The 18,310-nt window shown below is 41.2% G+C and overlaps 2 protein-coding genes across 2 annotated transcripts; both read right to left on the bottom strand.

The window, feature by feature from the left end:
* Window positions 1-416: 416 nt before the first annotated feature.
* On the bottom strand, window positions 417-6,845 carry ykt6 (YKT6 v-SNARE homolog (S. cerevisiae)). The gene is made up of 8 exons (XM_027139426.2): window positions 6,537-6,845; window positions 5,058-5,192; window positions 4,007-4,089; window positions 3,366-3,466; window positions 2,970-3,074; window positions 2,317-2,382; window positions 2,052-2,153; window positions 417-1,776 (listed from the first exon to the last, which is right to left on the bottom strand). Exons 2-8 carry the CDS (start codon window positions 5,159-5,161, stop codon window positions 1,741-1,743), a joined length of 597 nt encoding a protein of 198 aa, XP_026995227.1. The 5' UTR covers window positions 5,162-5,192; window positions 6,537-6,845; the 3' UTR covers window positions 417-1,740.
* A 715-nt stretch (window positions 6,846-7,560) lies between these two features.
* aebp1a (AE binding protein 1a) lies at window positions 7,561-17,854 on the bottom strand. The gene is made up of 20 exons (XM_047805170.1): window positions 17,722-17,854; window positions 17,233-17,500; window positions 15,485-15,793; window positions 14,837-14,920; window positions 14,657-14,743; window positions 14,396-14,458; window positions 14,190-14,249; window positions 13,910-13,987; window positions 13,173-13,282; window positions 11,847-11,986; window positions 11,649-11,733; window positions 11,364-11,508; window positions 11,201-11,280; window positions 10,887-11,010; window positions 10,256-10,452; window positions 9,996-10,169; window positions 9,017-9,383; window positions 8,611-8,750; window positions 8,434-8,533; window positions 7,561-8,350 (listed from the first exon to the last, which is right to left on the bottom strand). The coding sequence occupies exons 2-20, from the start codon at window positions 17,495-17,497 to the stop codon at window positions 7,776-7,778; spliced, it is 3,183 nt and encodes a 1,060-aa protein (XP_047661126.1). The 5' UTR covers window positions 17,498-17,500; window positions 17,722-17,854; the 3' UTR covers window positions 7,561-7,775.
* Window positions 17,855-18,310: the final 456 nt, after the last annotated feature.

Here is an 18,310-nt window from a genome sequence, read left to right as displayed (position 1 = left end):
CAGCTCACAAGCCCACAGGTTCAGCATGGTGATGTTATTTCATTTGCAGAGATTGAAAAGAACTTTCCCACTTTATGCAACTACAGTGCTAATTCTACATCGATACTGTTGCGTACATTGAGATGAAGAGAAGATTAAATAATAAACTACAGTACAAAGCAGGTCAGCTGTGCATCTGAACCCAAGAAGAAAAAAAAAATACATATAGAATATTCAACACCTAACATTTTCCAATATGTTGCCTAGAAACTTTTTTTTTTTAACGTACATGTTAGGAATATATTTTGCCAAGTTAGTTTTACACACAACTACACAAAACATTTGCCGTTCAATCGCGACATTAAGACTGAATGGGCTGCAGAGATTAAGCAATTTTATTCCCCCCCCCCCCCCCAAAAAAAAGGCACCACAGGAGGTCCTCCAGAGCAGCGTGCCATAATTTTGAACATGGAAACGCTTTTTTTTTTATTTATTTATACAATACAACCATACATTAGGGACACACAAGCTGCAGAGATTCAGCAACAACTCTGAAGTAAAACACCATCAGATCACTGGAATTTTTTCTTTCTTTCTTTTTTTTCCTTCACACCATGTAATCACAAATACGTTCAACAACAACAACAAAAAAAACACGTCATTTTTGAACGTCTCCGGATGTCTGATTCTCAAACATCTCTCTGCTCTACGCCGGCACAGAGAGGAGTTTTGTCCTAAACGACAAACGTTTCATGATGCGGCGAATTTAATATATACCAAGTTGGGGATTAGGTTGCTTTAGTAGTTTTATAATATCAGTATGTGCCAGATTTAAAGAAAGGAATCGAAACGTTTATAAAGACGACGTACAAAAGGTGATTCTGGACTCAACACTGATTGTAGAGGGTCAGAGCTAGTTAATGTGTAGATGATTGTTAATGTGGAGAAGAGAGAGAGAGAGAGAGAGAGAGAGAGAGAGAGAGAGAGAGAGAGAGAACTGGAAGCTGTACGTGTGTGTGTGTGTGTTCATGTCATTCAAGGGTAAGGGACTGATTTCAGAGGAAACCACACTTGGAGGAAAAAAACAACAAAAAGCACAAACAATAACCTTTAACACTTACTTGTCTGATCCAAACAATTCGGGGAATGTGAAATAATAATAAATAATAATCGATTTTTAATAAATTGCTTATGTTTTACAAAGATGAAGGTGAGGTAAAAAAAGCCAGTCTGATATAATGCACTTGATTTTTTTTTTTCACAATTCTTGAAGCATACACACTGTAAGACATTAGTGTTGGAACCTTGTCCTCACCCCTGATCGATGCATTTCCCAGTCTTAAAACGCTTTATTTTTTTCTCCCCTCCTTTATTTCTTCATCCACCGCTTGAAATGGTCATTATTAAGGCTAACAGTCTAACTGAATGCGCAGCCACTTAAAGTAAGGCACCGTGGAGATTTTATGTCTTAACCTTCGAAGCGAGCCCTCTAACGGCTTAGTTAAGAAGTGTGGTGTAGTCTGGGAAATCAGTCCCTCTGTCCCAGGGAAAGAACAAAACAACTGCAACGACAAAATCAATCAAACGGAAAGAAAAAAAAATCAGGGATTCTCTCCATCCTCGACACTCGCTAGAAGTTCTCTGGAACTGTCGAGTCAGCTCTGTGGCTGAGCTCAGGCCGAGAGAGGGACAGAGAGAGAGAGAGAGATGGAGATAAAGAAAAGGTGGTCCAGCAGAGTCTGATCCGTCACCATGCTTTCATCACATCACTTCGCAGCAAGAGTTCTGCTTCCGCGCCTATCAGGGACACGATACAGACTCAGTCGAGGTCTTAGTATATTATTGGTATTAACGTGTTTGTTTAAATAAACAGAAGCTCCATATAAACTTAACATCTGTCTGAGGATTCAAAATTTCTTCACCGTGAAGCACGGTAGTGGTAGCGTCAAGACAGACTTTGCACTCTCATCAATAATATCATTTTTTTTTCAATAGAAACAAATATTAGGATGTAAAATAATAATTAGAGGAATAAATGTCATTGATGTGATGTTATTGGAAATGAAACCGACCGTTTTGTAAAAGGCTTTTGACTGGTTTCCCAGGTGCTCTGATTTCTGTACCAAGTCATCCAGCTTTTCTCCTCGTTCCAGAAGCGACTCCATTGTGTTGTGCTGCGGAAGACGTTAGAAATTCGATTCAAACGATAACGTGTACGCCGGCAAGCAGACGATCAGCGGTTAAAGTGTATTGCGAAAAAAACAACAACAACCCTGATCTGACTTATCGACCGTGCGATAAACTGTATTTCAAATTAAAAAAATAAAGTTTATTTACCAAAATAATTTTGGTTTCATCCAGTTCAGCTTGCACCTTGGTCATGGCATCAGCTTCCCGTGGGTTCTGTGGAAAGCGTAAGAGGGTTTAGGAACCTTCTACTGAATGAGCTTTGTAAACGAATTAGGCCAAATTCATTCGTGTGGAAGAAACGAAATCTGTTTAGTCGGTGGAAAGATCCGGAAGAACAGGAATAGAAATCTCTGTGGCTCAGTGTTATGTCAGATTATGATCACGAAGTACAAAAAAACATGCGGTTGGCTTCTTAACGGTCTTCTTACCTCACACAACCTCGATATAATGTGTGTGTGATGTCTGCAGAGTCTTTTTTCTTGAAGTTTTAACCTAACGTTGTGTCAGGGATTTTTCCTTGCCGTCGTCACCTGTGGCTTATTTAATACTGTTCAAAATTGTATACAAATAAAATGAAACCGAACTGAATTTGTAGACCTCACACACGTTTCCAAATTAAGCCTGTTAGTTTCAGGGAATTTCAAATTCTTCGATCTAAACACGAACCTGTTCAGAGGAAATATTTTGCTTGACGTTGATGCCTACGCAGTTTCATTCACTTAATTAAACAGATGCTTCACATGAGGTATTATACTTTCTTAAATGCCTGCGAGATTCCTGAGGACGTGTATCCTTCTCACCTGATACTTAGCCAGGTAGCTGTCTAAAGCGGTGTACTGAACTGTAGTCGGTGAGCCCGAGGGCCAGTCTATGCTGTTCACCTGCCGAGAAAATTCCTCCAACACCTGCGACAGAGGAAAACGGAATGAAACGGAACGACAGTGAAGGCTGTGGGATTCTTATCAGTTGAAGCACAACACCGTTTGTTTAAACAGGAAACAAAACGAACGCTTTTACCTTTAACTTCCCATTTTACCTGAAGCCCCACTCCTGCTGTGTCTGACTGACAGACTGCAAACACTTTATTCTGAGATCTAAAAGTTTCAGCATTCCAAGTGGTTCATTTCAGTTACAAAAAAGGAAGCATGAAAGCCTAAATGATTAACAGAGGAAACCACGTTACCACACGAGCCCACCTTATCGAGCAAAGTGAAGCACACTCTGGAGGGATACTCGTTATCTGCAATCACCACTCCGCCGAGACTGTCGCTCCGGACGTACACGTGGCACAGGTATTCTGCGGACAAGACAAACAGAGAATAGAATTCACACACACACACACACAAACACACACTTTCTCTCTGGAGGACATTATTGTTCCTACAAAAGGAATTAAAGATGCTGCTTTAGGAAGATGATGTGTTGTAACCAGGCATTACGTACACTAGGTGCCAGATGTAAGTGTACTGATCCGTTTTATTCCACTTTTTATTTAACGCCGCAATTTGCTAAAACTATCTGGTAAAGAATATTTACGTTAAAAGTTGTGGACGTCCCTTTATTTTGCATGCTGTAACTTTTTTCCTTCATGACATTAAACCCTGTTAGTCACAGAGAACGCAGCAGACACTGAGGCAGCTGGCCAGAGTCTGTCAGTTAGAAGATAAACCTCAGCTGGCCGATTTGTCATAATTACTGTTAGACTTCAGTTCACTCATTTCCTCTACCAGGGAGAGTAACGACTGGTTTGGAATAATGACGTCTTCCTGCACAAATTAAAAATAATAATAATAAATCGGTGTAATGCTTCAGCATCATCCAGCAAAACTTTACTCACCTTGCTCTTTGACGGAAGCACGGCTTCCTATTGAGGAGCGCTCGACTATCAGACTGCTGGTGAAGGTCATGAACTCTTGTACACTGAAAAACAGGGATTGAGGAACACAGTTCATCACGTGTTGTCCAGTTTCACATTGCTCAGACCTATGGGTCTGACAGACGTTTGTTACATCCCAATTCTGTTATCTTATTGTGAATACTTGAGCCGAAAGCCATTAAGCATTAGATAATATAAGCAGGTGCCTGTATAAATACACATACTGTGGGGATAAAGCTTATGGAGGTGGAGTAATGGCATTATTACAGGAGCTTTTCAGGGACTTTTGTCATGTTCAAATCTGTTATGTCAGTGATCTGTTTATAAACAGGACAGACACGTAGAAAGAGTGCGCTGTGTTTTGCCATACAGTATAATTCGTAATTGACCAGATGAATAAGTTCAAGGAAGTCTCAGTCTCTCTGTATCTCTATTTGTTTCTTAAATAGATATGCAGAAGAAACTTGATATTCGTGAAATTCCCGTACATTCGTATCCTGCTTGTGCCCCTGAGTATGTGTACTTTTACATATAAAGACTAACTAACGTAAAGCTTTACTTTCTTTACTTGAATGACACACTAATCCAGAGCTTCCTTGCTTTTCAAATTAATTTAATCATCGCTGAGTCTCACCCATCAGAGAGTCTCACCCATCTCTTTGCCTGCCTTTACCCTGATTGTTCATTTTGTGCCTCTGGTGGTCTGTGCGCTTGACTTTATATAGAGTTCTGTAGGTGTTGCTATATGCATGTGAGCTGTGACTAGAACATGCTTTGCAACCGTGTGTTCAGTCTGGCTTGCCCACTTACCATTCACACACACACATAAAAATGGTTGATAAATGAGGCTTAATATGTTTCAAGCATATTTTTAGCATCGTGACCATGTTTTTACGTTAAAGACGACTGTCTCTGTGATATATTGCGTCTAAAAAGTCAACAAGAGAAAATTAAATTGTAAAACAGGTTGTTGATGGTTGTAAATATAGACAAGAGGAGATCAAGTAACTACCTGGATCTCTGAAAAAAACTGAATGAAGACAAATCATAGGCTGCTTTGAGAAGGTTGGCCTTGCTCGTTCCTTTGTACAACACACACAAACTGTAGAGCTTCATGGTGTTTATTCAGTGTGGGATTTCAGAAGACCTGGAACAGATACACAGATAAACATCAGCATGACACTGACAGAAACACTCCCCCTCTCCTCTCTCCATCCCTGACCTCCTTCTCCCCCCTCCCTCCATGACCTCCTTCTCCCCCCTCCCTCCATGACCTCCTTCTCCCCCCGACCTCCTTCTCTCTCTCTCTCCATCCCTCACCCTCTCTCCCTCACCTACTTCCCTCTCTCCCTCACTTACTTCCCTCTCCCTCCCTCCCTCTCTTCCACACTCACCTCCCTCCCCCTCAGCTCCCTCTCTCCCCCTCCCTCACCTCCCTCTCTTCCACACTCACCTCCCTCCCCCTCAGCTCCCTCTCTCCCCCTCCCTCACCTCCCTCTCTTCCACACTCACCTCCCTCCCCCTCAGCTCCCTCTCTCCCCCTCCCTCACCTCCCTCTCTTCCCCTCCCTCACCTCCCTCTCTTCCACACTCACCTCCCTCCTCCCAACTCCCTCTCTCCCCCTCCCTCACCTCCCTCTCTTCCACACTCACCCCCCTCAACTCCCTCTCTCCCCCCTCCCTGACCTCCTTCTTTCCCTCCCTCCCTCCCTCCCTCCCTGACCTCCTTCTTTCTCTCCCCCCTCCCTCCCTGACCTCATTCTTTCTGTCCGTCACTGTCTTTACTTGAGCTCACTCGCTGCATGATCTCCTTCTTTCTCTCCCTCCCTCCCTGACCTCCTTCTCTCTCTCCCCTCCTCTCCCTGACCTCCTTCTCTCCCCCCCTCCCTCCCCCTCTCTCCCTGACCTCCTTCTCTCTCTCCCCTCCTCTCCCTGACCTCCTTCTGTCCCCCCCTCCTTCTCTCTCTCCCCTCCCTCTCCCTCCTTCTCTCCCCCCTCACCTCCCTCTCCCTCACCTCCCTCTCCCAGCTCACTGATCAAGTGACATTTTATCAAATTACTTGATCACACAATTACATTCTGGCAGTGTTGTAGAGTAAAAGACTTCCAGTACACATTACACGGTGGCGTTTCCTCGATCTCGTTTTCTCAAAAAAGGGATTAGCGCGTATCTAGCAATATTGAGTCCGGTGTGTATTTTTTTGTCTCTACCCGTTTTCCGACACATTCCACCATTCGGATTGGCTGCTATTGTCCCGCCTCACTCGCTCCGATTGGCTAGCTGCGCTTACTTGCTCTGCAAGGCACCCAAACGGACAATGTCAATCCTGATTTCAGCCAATCCGCAATCAGAAGGCGGGGCTTGTCGTAATACTGGTAGACGTGTCACTTACATTTAAAAAAAAAAATCAACATACGGCAAGAAGATAGCTATTATTTTAATAGCAACAGGCTAATGAACACAATGTTCAGGGTGGCGTTTAAAATCTTACCTGTGAGGTTTGATGCTGTAAAATAAATTCTAGGTTAGGCTAATTCCAAACAGACTCCCAGTAATTTGTGAAGCAGCTAGCTCCAGAGGCTAGCCGGTTTGCTAACCGTATTAATCCTCGGATTTTATATATTACAATAACTGCCTCACTAAGGAGTGACGGAAAATAGAATTTTTAAAACACAAACACATCGATTAATCAACAGTCACAGCGGCGTATCAGAAAAAAATTCGCTTGTGGAACTTGGCTGCTAAAGTAGCTGACAAGTCTACGCTTAGAAAAGGCTGTGTTACAAACGGCTTCATACTTTCTACATTTGTGCACTACAGAGGATCAGAAATAGAGACACCCTATGTAGTGCTCTCGATGTTGAGAACGACGTTATTTGTAAACCAGCCACTGGAAAAAAAAGTACGACAGCGCTGAGAGGATTACAATATAAAAGTCGAGAAATATTCGAGAAAAACGAGAAATATTTCTAGACTAGACATTAAAAATAAATTAGGCACAAAAAAAATAATTCAGCTATTTAGTGTTAGGATATAAATGTGAAATACATTGCTGCTTTTTATAGCTAAATATTGAGTTATTTTATTAATTATTCTTGAACACACCCAGGATGACTGTCTATTTGTTCTTGAATAATTGAAGCTGATTAAACCCATTCAGTAAAAAAAACAACAACAACAAAAAAAACAACAGTTAAATAGTCTAATAACTATATTAAGTTAATTGTGAATATAACTTGTAATATATGTATGACTTGAATATAAAAATGTAATATATGCAAAATATTTTATATATATACACAATTACAATATATTTTTAAAATATATATTTATATTTTTATCTATTTAATAATAATACAATATACAGATTTTAATTTTATTGGGTTGGGTTGTGATTTCCACAAAAAATAAAAACCCTGACTATAATTCATAAACCTAACTTTAAGAATCAGTGTCCTTTGTTATTTAAACATCTCATTTTTTATTTATTTAATGAATAACACCGCAGACCATAATAGAATCCAGGCATTTTTATTATAAAAACGTGACATTACAAAAAAAAAAAAAAAAAAAAAAAGAGTGCACTTTTGTAAGTTGAACGCAAGGTGGCCTTTTATGATTTATATAGGTTTTGTTAAATCTCATTAGGAGAATATCCAAAAATCTTTAGCCACTCTGTTCCACAGAGTGAACGTCCATATTAGTAGAGAATTAAGGTTTGTAAAACTGCTCAATAATCATCTATTCTGTACTCAAAGTAGTCTCGTGTTGGTTCGGTCTCGGGGAGCTCAGACTCGATGGGGTCTGGCACGTTGTTGTTGTTTTTCACAAACCACGAGTCGAACCACGAGTCAGTGGTTTCTGTGCTCAGCTCTGTGTGGGTGGTGGGATGTGGAGTGGTGGTGGTGGTGGTGGCGGTGGTGGTGGTGGTGGTTGTAGTGGTGGTGGTAGTTGTTGGCACTACAGTGGTAGTCATTTTGCCTCTTAGCCTCTGCATCCGCAGAATGCGCAGACGGCGCAGTCGTTCTCGTCTTTCCCCAACAAGCAGGTTATTTTTATTTGTACCGGTACTGCTTTTGCTTCCAGTTTGGGTCCGGGTACCCACCCGAACTGGTTTACTCCTATTCTGCTCCATGATCTCTATAATTCTTGCCCAGTTAGACTTGGATAATGTGAAGCTGCATCGTGATGCGCCTGCCCCGTAGCCTACCATGCACAAGCGCGTCTGAGGTGAATAACCGTCAGCTCTTGCAGTCACACGATACTCACCTGGGTGTAAAAGACGCCAGTAATCACCTGTTGAAGCTTAGGGGGACACAAAAGCTATGTTATTGAATTTCCAGGAACTCTTTCTATACTCTAATCATTATACATATAGCAGGTGTTACCTGTTTTGATGTCATGCCTGATGCCCTCCACTGATATTGTAGCATTTGAGATTACATTCCCAGCAGTGTCCTTTACCACACCTTTGATGCCACGATTCACCTAATGGATGACATACAACGAGACTATATTTCTTACTTATACAGCACTTCACTGTGATACTTGGTAAAAGCCCTTACCTGCTCCATGAAAGCAAGCAGGGCTTCCCGGTTGTTCTCCCACTCCAAAGGCAGCTCGCTTTCGTGCGGAAATTTGTCACAACCCAGAAAGATGGATATCTCAAAGCAGTTTGTGTGAAGGTAACTGAAATCATTCATGCCTATGGGAATGCAGATGACAAATGGTGTAGTGAATGATTAAATATTCAAAGAAAACGTTAGGTGCCTAAACTTTCAGATTTGTCCAATTTTTAGAAAGTTCTAGTGTGGGTGCAGGTTTTTTATTCTTATTAAACAGAAGCCACAATTAAGTCTACTGAAAGCCAAGATTAGTGTATTACACAGGAATCAGGTGTGGCTCCTGCTTGACTGAGATAAAAACCAGACCCTCTTTGGATGAGAGCACAGCATATTATTTCTTACTCACTTCCTACAACAGGTTTCCAGCTAGCATGATTAATGATGCCCTGGCCGCCTGTGATGTCATCAGTGTGACACAAGCCGTGCTGCGTCTCCGTCATAGTGAGGTGGCTGTGAGCGTAGGTCATGGCCAGCCAGCGGAACATGTTCTCGTCAGGCGTCTCACGTAGCGCATTTTCATTTTGCCTCTGTATCCTCGCCCACGTCTCTTCATTCATGTTGTAGCTTGGACGCCCAGCTGGGACTCTGGCCTGTGGTGGCCTCTGCATGTCAAACGGGTACGTGACAATATTCTCACCTCCCTGCAGGTTTGCTCCCAGAACGAAGGGCGTTCGTTGCATCCAGGAGATGATGGCCTTTGTCTCAGCAGCCACCTGCAAACATTTTATGATGTGATCCATGGTACCTAATAGGATCTTCTCAAAAGCACTTTAACTAATTTGCCTCACAAATGTATCACTATAAAGAATACCACGGGTGAATGAATTTGAATTATCGTATCTGTTTGGTCAGACGGTGTGGATTCATTTTATTTTATATACGGTTTTATGTGAATGCACTCTGTGTAATATGTTAATTTTCCTATGATCGAATATGTTAGTGTTTCTATGCTAATTCACAGGGACTTGGATCGTGACACCTTACATAATCTCAGCCTACTAATAAATAGATTGAAAACCTGCAGTTATTTAGCAAATAAAAATATCCAAACGTTGATTTAATGGCATTTTCTGTAAGGAGATGTTTAGTTTATGGAAGGAGTCTCTAGTGTCAGCAAGTTTTTTTCCCCCAACAAAACATGACATTAGTGCTTTCTAATGTTTTGTTTTTTTTTTTGGTTATTAACTTCAAGAGAGAGAAAAAAATCATCTCGATTGACACAGATGTACCACAACACTAAATATAATAATGTACTGATATAAAAGATAGACGTAAAGCCCACTAAATCGACTCAAGTGTGTATGAAGTGCTTTGCTTGTGCTTACTGATCCATTCAAGAAGTTCTCGGGAATGGGGATATGGTGGTTGGGCACAATTCGGGGAACCCAGCCCCTGTCTTCTGCACCCCAAAGGATGCTATTAAGGTCAGGAAAGTTCTGGAAAATGTCGTAACCTTCCTGAGTCCAGTGTCCTAGGGCCCAGTTTCCCATTTCCGAGCCCTAATACACAGCAATAATTATAGAATGTATTCAAGAATCTGATAGACATTAACATATGGGTTAATAATGTGTGGAACCTGCCGTACCATTTCATAAGCCAGCTCGTACGCGTCTGGATTGAGAGAAGGCACTAAATGAATGCGCATTCCTTCCACCAAGCGTCGCACTCGAGGGTTGTCGTCGTTGTACTCCTTGCAAAGGAACTGCATGAGCAGTAATAGTAGCTCTCTGCCTAGAACTTCATTCCCATGAAGACCAGCGGTGTAGCGGAATTCTGGCTCGCCTGAAATATAAACAGGAAGCACCAAGCATTTATATTACTCTGAATACTTTGTAATGGGTCGTTGTGTGGCACCCAAAATGGTGATGAATTAAACAGAAAAGACACTGTAGATCACGTCTTCTGACTGATCCCCTCAATTATCACATTTCTACAATGGGAGTGGTCTTTTACAGCATGACTCCACCCACATCTACAAGGCACCGGGGGCCCACTGAATAGTTTTATTGATTAAAAATAATGGAAATCATACGACATTTGGATCATTATCAATATCACCAAACCAGCATCTAAGGGAATATCTTTAGACTGAAGTGTGAGAATCTATGCCACAGTGTACTGAAGTTATTATAGTTCCTCATAGTTACTAAGACATGGTCTTTCTTTGGTTTTGTTTTTTTCCTATAATTTGTCACCCATCTATGAATAGACAGGACCTGTCTCATGCTCTCCCGGGTTGTCCGAGATCTCCATCGCGTACATCTTCAGCCCTTGAGAGCTCTTGCCAATGTTGTAGATTCTGGTGATGTTGGGACACTCTTCATTTATCACTTTCATCATCTGCATAAAAAAAAGAAAGAAAAGAAGAAGTGGAGAACAATGGGAAGGGAAGTTGGATTGCAAACAAGTGAAGAGGCAAAGATCAACAAGAGGCAAAGCAGAGAAATGCACATGCTCATACAGGAAGACTGCCCTTAAACTTTAACACGCTGGTACTTTGCATTATGAAAATGGGGCACGTTGGCCTCACCTGCCTCATCTCCTTGTAGTTGTGATGCCTGTAATCCAAGTCATCGGTGGGTGTGACATCATTCTCTGTCGGGAAACTATCTGTTAAACAAACAAAAAAAACTTTGCTTATGAAGGAGAAAACAACTTTCACCCTGATTGTAAAAGTAAAGCTCAGTGCTTACTAGGCAGGGGGCAGGCTAGCACCTCCAGTCTCATGCACAGACTGCCGTTCCAGCTCTGGGGTAAGATTCGGATATATCGAGCGACTACAGGACGGAAAAACTCGTTCTTCACGGGAGTGTCTTTGTCGACGTTGCCGTAAAAAAGCTAGAGATTCAAAGTGATAAGGAGTGATTAAAGCCTGGCTTTAGTATCATGCCCATGAAGCAAGGAAGGCATGTATTAATTATTACATCATATGCACTTGAGGTAAAATAAATAAAAAAAAAACGAATAAATCTGATCACCCATTCAGCATAGCCATCGTGAAGCACCGTCCATTCACGTGTGTCATTACTGAAGGCCACAAAATACGCTGAAACAAAGTCGTCACTGCAAGGACAAATTTTATTTGGTTAGAAACCTGCCTTAGCATCCTGTAATCCCTTTACTAAACGACCATAGCTAGATGGCTAGCAAGACCTGAAATATTGTACTTTCCTTACTTTGTTTCCGAGTCCCTGCCCTGAGTGATGACCCCGGTGTACTCCACATCTCGCCGGGCGTCCAGCTGAAACCAGTGTTCCTTCTCCTCTGTGTCAGCACACCAGGCCCCTCCGTATACATCCTCCTCATCATTCGAAGCCTGGAAAAGCAAATCAATGGAGATCAAGCTTTATTTTAATCCTGCTAAACCTCTGAGGCATATTAAAGTTATGATTGACACAAGCATCGTGTAATATTCACTTAAAAAAAGTAATATACCTTTGAAAAAAATTAAAAAAGGTCATTTTCAGCCCCCTTTGACAGATTATGTACATTGTTTCTCCTTTTATTTTTATTTTTTGGATCTTATAACATTTTGTAGTTTTATTTCTTCATCACCATTAGCTGGTCCTTCATGAAAAATTGCCCTAATTTAATACATGGAATTAAACGATCTGATTAAATAAAGCCACATATACTCTAATTAATCCTGGGCTATCATTTAAAGTGGTGGCTTTTCAGCATTACTAGTTTTTATCTCTAAAAATATAAAAAAAAAGGAACGTAAGTAAGGAATAAAACACGATGAGACATGCTGTTATAGGAAATGAATCAACAATGTAACAGCACGGTGTATTATTCCTGTTATTCCCTATAGGATTGTATATTAATTCCTGTAGGATTGTAGGTGCTTTGTTTATAAAAGAACGCAACTTCCTCCGTTCTTTTTTACGTTACAGATACAGAGCACATAGTAAGATACTGTGGACACTGCTTCTTAAAAATGTTAAATACTGTACCTGTCTTTTCAGAAAACTTCATAGGTCACTGTGTATGAGCGCTTACTATACAAATTGCGATGCATTACAGTGAGAGCATTATAACTTGACTCCTGGTTGGAAGTGCTCTCTGAACCGCTGTTACAGAAAAGGAATCAACTTCTGAGCAATCTGACTGGAGATTTCCAGATCACTGTAGTGTTTTTTTAAAGTGATTCATTTATTCCATAGATATATTCCCGTGTGGGGAAGTCGTGGCCTAATGGTTAGATAGTCTGACTCCTAACCCTAAGGTTGTGTGTTCGAGTCTCGGCCCAGCCGACCCCCCAACTGCTCCCCGGGCGACGCTGCATAAATGTCTGCCCACTGCTCAGGGTGTGTGTTCACGGTGTGTGTGTGTTCACAGCTCTGTGTGTGCACTTTGGATGGGTTAAACACACAGAACGAATTCTGTGTATGGGTCACCGTACTTAACTGTATGTCACTGTTACTTTCACTGAAATAGGAGAAGGACAAGGTATTTAGAAAGGGGGCCAATACTTTTTCTAATCAGGTTGGTGTCAGCACCTGCATATTCAAACGACCTCTCTGGGCCGCAAACCCGTGATGGGATGTCGAAGAGGACAAGATTTGGTCGTCTTCCACGCGATGTGACTCCATGCCCATTGGAGGACAATCTGCATTGAGACAACAGATAAACTTTATTTACTATATAATCTCTATTTTTTTCCACAGTTATAAAAATTGTGCATGGTTGTTACTTTGAGGACTGTCCTGCATTTTCAGGCATGGGCCTGTACATGTAAATAAGTAACAGTGAACACGTCCAGTCTTTGGCTAACCCCAACTAAACATCTAAGGCATATTTTATGCTGATGGTCATAAAAAGTCTTGTTACTGTTTGTGCAGGATGAGAAAGAGTGATCACTCTGACTAACTGATTCCACCCCGGATTGCGAGAGGCCTTTTGAGAGGAGAATCTCATTTGAACGGAGAAAAGGATGGAGCGCGAGCCAAGAGAAACGCTGGCTTGTTCTTAAAACACCCAACACTGGGAGTCAGTCGGGGACTGCAGGCCTCGCTCCAGCTGGACACAAAACATACTGCGGGGGTTGTGAAGCTAACAACTGACATTTATTGCGGTTTGAGAAAACGAAGAAACGAATACCATTCAAAAAGAAAAGCATCTGTGACTAGTTTATTTGGAGAAATTCTGCATCATATGCATTCTTGGTTTATTAGCGGCACAGTTCATTTAGCACACCGTTACGTAAATGATGCATTTTTTTTTTCGAATGACTTACTTTTTGGTTTGACATAAACAGGAGTTTGCTTTCTTCTCTCTTCCTCTTCCTCCTCCCACATTTTCCTGAGTATCTCAGCTGTTTTGGGGGGAGTTTATAAAATTTAATGAACAGTAAGTCCAGGGAAAAAAACATCGTTAATCATAGACAGCCGAATGATTAAAAGTGTTGAACTCCATCGCACGTTTCTTACAACGTGACACACAGACCACCAAGAAGTCTCACGAGGTCTGAACTGTTATTGCAAAAGTGATACATAAAAAAGAATAATAAATGAGACCCTTTTCCTCCTTCTCTTTCCGCTTTTTCTCCATCTCCTCCTCCAGCTTCTTTGCTGCCACTGATTACAGAGAAAGCAAAGAAGAGAGAAAAAAGAAAGCATGAGAGAAAGCAAGATTAAAGCAAAGGTTACATAAGGTCCAGCGATGCTTATTATTTGTTTATTATTTATATACTTTAATCAGACAAGAATCGAAGTAAACGTACAGTCGGAATAATCGTATTCTTCATACCAGGCTGGTGGTATAATTGGTGTGGATGTGGTCTCTTCTATACACACGAACGCACACAAACAACAAACAATGACAAAAAGAAATTATACCCAGCTCATAAAATGCTTCTGTTTTGACTCTCATTGTCGATCAAAGAATTTTCTAATTACAGTATGCAACTGTAAATGTAATTATGCTTCCAATTTTTTTTTCTCAACCCACGCTATGCCACATAGCATAATTATCCTTCGACTACCTGGAATGGGTAAATATATGCTGGGATCCTCAGTGATAGGGTCGGCCTCCTTGACTTTAGGCAAGAGATCAGGCTCTGTAACTTCATCTATCAGGAGATTTAAAGAAGAAAACGTTCAGCCGTTTTTCTTAGTCGTCTTTTACTTAATACTGGTTTCCAAACACACAAAATTATACATACATTTGGCATCCCAGTAACTGGGGTCATGCTCCTTTAAGATTTCGGGAATAGAAGTCTTTGGATCTTCGTTCTTAGTGGGAGGATCTGTGAGAGAAAAGGAAACAAAGAGAAAGTGCTACGGCATTAGACAAGTTTGAATTTCTATCAATTTTTCCAATATTTTATGGACTTTTATGGAACCAAAAAGATAAGGAATGGTATTAAGAGCCAAGGCTTGGGGTGATTTTTCTCTAACCCAGCCTGTAGGTTCCACAGTGTGAGTTGTTTGAGAGTAAAATGCCGGCGAAATTTTCCACCTTGAGCTGCTGATATTCACTTTGTTGACACATCTGTAACACAGTATCAGTAATAACTGACAAGGTACAGTTGTGAATTACAGTTGTGGGTGTAATGACCACTCTCTCATCCTGTTTTGCCCCCTGACAGATTAAGCACATACTGACCAATCAACGTACAAATTACACTAAAGGACGGGTGGCAGAACCGGCAATTTGGAGAATTTTGGCTTGAATTAAAGGGTTTGTTCGGAAGAAATGCAGCATAAAGCCAGTAGAGTTTTACAGACTAATCACAAATCTGTAATCACTGATTAAAATATAGACTTTAGAAAATAACAAAATGACATAAAGCATACTAGCAAATACATACATTTGTCCAATTCAAGTTCTTTGTGAATTTCCTCATCCATGGTCGGTTTGTTAGATGGAGAGCTGGCTTTCTCATTTTCTTCGTACTTTGGGGTGGGCTTCGCTACCTTGGGCTTTTTGGTAGGTTTTGGAGGTTTGGGTTTCTTGGTTGGTTTTGGTGGTTTGGGCTTTTTGGTTGGCTTTGGTGCCTTTGGTTTTTTGGTTGGTTTTGGCTTCTTTGTTGGTTTCGCAGGCTTGGGAGCCTTGGTCGGCTTGGGCGCCTTTGGTTTCTTTGCTTTGGCCTCCTTCTCTGCTGCTTTCTTTGCCTTTTCTTGAGCAAAAGAAAGGAAGAATAGATGATGTATCACCGGAAAAAAAAAGAACAGAGAAGAACAGAAGAGCAAAACATTTCAATTCGCGCTCATTCATAAAATTATTTACTCAGCCAATCATGTAGCAGCAGGGCAGTGTATAAAATCATGCAGATAAAGGTCAAGAACTTCAGTTAACATTCACATTAAACAAAAACTGCGATCTGTGTGAAGGGCATGGTTGTTCTTGACAGATGGTCTGATTTGAGTATTCTGCAAGGATTTACAAGGATGGTCTCTAAATCTTGTGGGGGACGTGGTGGCTAAGATGTTGGACTACAGATCAGAAGGTTGTGAGTTCAAACCCCCGGTCCACCAAGCTGCCACTGCTCATCTCCTGATCAGAGCCCTTAATCCTCAATTGCTCAGCTCTATGAAATGATTAAAAAAATGTCGGTCGCTCTGGATAAGGGAGTCTGCCAATGGCGTAAATGTAAATGTTACACAGAATGGTACAAAAAAAAAAAAACGTCCGTGAATTTACCAGTCGAATGAATAGGCTGGGTCAAGCCTATAGGTAGGCTAACTCAAATAACCCTTCATTATATCCAAGGTGAAATGAAAAGTAACCTGAGAATGCAAAACACTTTGAACCTTGAGGCTAAAACAGCAGATGACCACATTGAGTTCCACTCGTGTCAGCCAAGAACAGGAAATCTTCGGCTACAGAAGAATCGGGCGCAGACTCAACAGACGTTTTTCCAACCTTCGACTTCCCAATTTCTAGGCCAAGTGGTCCATGTTTTAGCCATTCTGATTTAAAAGCAATGAAAAGTCTAACAGCTATTAAACAGTTGTCAGACAATGATATCTAGCAAATGAAATAAAATGGTGTCAGATTGAATCCAGACCACAGTCATAAATCTCCTGCTTGTCTGCAGATAATCCAGAAAGCATTTCTACTCTTCGATCACGAGTCGCTGAGTAGGTGTGTTTAAACCTTTTTTTCTTCAGTTCTCAAACCCTTTTTAGACTAAATGAACTTTAATCAAAGCTTAAATCAATGCAAATGTTTCCCTTCCTGCCTGTGCTATAAAAAAGCTGAACATCAGGACCTTTTATTAGCAAAATAGAGTAAAGGAGGCGTGCTTGGATGGGGAGAATTACCTCCATGTTTCTGTTGGCCATGATGCCATCTGTGATTACCATCTACTCCTTCACTGCTCGCCTAACTGTAATCTCTTTTCCATTCACTACCCTGAGAGCAGGGTGTTTCTGGGAAATATATAGTGTGTCAGTAGACTGCATGGAAGAATTCTACCTTTAGTAAAAGGAAGAAAACTTTTGCCAGATTGGTTAAAACTTTAATCACTGTATAATTATTTGTAAAGGAACTACTCCTAGCTTAAACATATGCACATGCTTTACTACTGAACAGACTGATGTTGAAGTTATTTACCTGCTAAGATGACTTCTGGTGACTTTTTACTGCTCTCTTTGTCATTTTCACCCTCCACAATTGCACTGGGCTCGTCCAGTTGAGTGCCTTCTGACTGTAATTCTTTTTTCTGCTGATCAGCAATTACAGATTGTCTTCTGAGACCTTTGGTGGTCTTCCCTGGCCTGATGTTACTGCCTGCTTGCACAGTGTCAAGGGATGATAAAGTCCAGCAGAAAGCGAACAAGGTGAGCCAGAGCGTAACCTTCAAGCTGCGCATCTTCATTCACTGTAGCGGAATTTAGAATAAAAGAATAGTTGATGACGGTGGAGACCCAGACTTGCTGTCACAAATGAATGTGCAAAAGAACCAAATAGAAGAAGGCAAGCAGTGTGTTGGATTTCTTTAAACAAGCAAAGACGTTGGTCAAATTTTAAGACAACACACTAATCCAAACCAGAGGAAGAATGAACGAGAACGACAGTGGTGTCGTGCTTGCTTTCTCATACCGAACTGTTCCTCCAGCCGAATTCCTCCGACAGCCCCCTCTGAGTAAGTGTGGGAAGTCTTGAGGAAAAAAAGGATCATCATCTGAGGAGGGTACTGAAAAAAGAGCTTGAGGAAGGGGGAGGGTGTGTGGCTTAAAAAAAAAGTCTTCAGAGTAAAGAGAAATGATTTCCAACATCTTGTATTAAGTCGATTTAAAAAAATACAGATTTAACTTCTTAATCTGTTGTTGCAACCCGAACGATACACATCCTTTCTCTTAACCAAGCCATCTCTAACGTGTTGGCAAATCTGTTTGGTCGTTTTTATTTATCAGTCGTTTTTTTCCACGCTGGATGTTTTTACTTTTCCACAATCCACCCCCACTGACCATAGTGTCTTAAATTCCAATGACTTTTTCTCTACACAGAAAACTCTCATGCATTTAAAATTTCCACATAACACCACAGAGGCAAACAGGACCATTTATTTGCAATGGAGTGCAGAGACAAGTGACTTGGATTTAGTGGATATGCCTAATCAAACTGACTAACCCGAACTAGAGAGTACAGTTGAGGTGAAAGCAGTGACGACTTGTAACGGTATTGAAAA

This window comes from Tachysurus fulvidraco, chromosome 20, assembly GCF_022655615.1.
Source record: "Tachysurus fulvidraco isolate hzauxx_2018 chromosome 20, HZAU_PFXX_2.0, whole genome shotgun sequence".
Lineage (NCBI taxonomy): Eukaryota > Metazoa > Chordata > Actinopteri > Siluriformes > Bagridae > Tachysurus > Tachysurus fulvidraco.
Note: the sequence above shows the minus strand (reverse complement) of the source record. Positions and strands in the feature narration are given on the sequence as shown.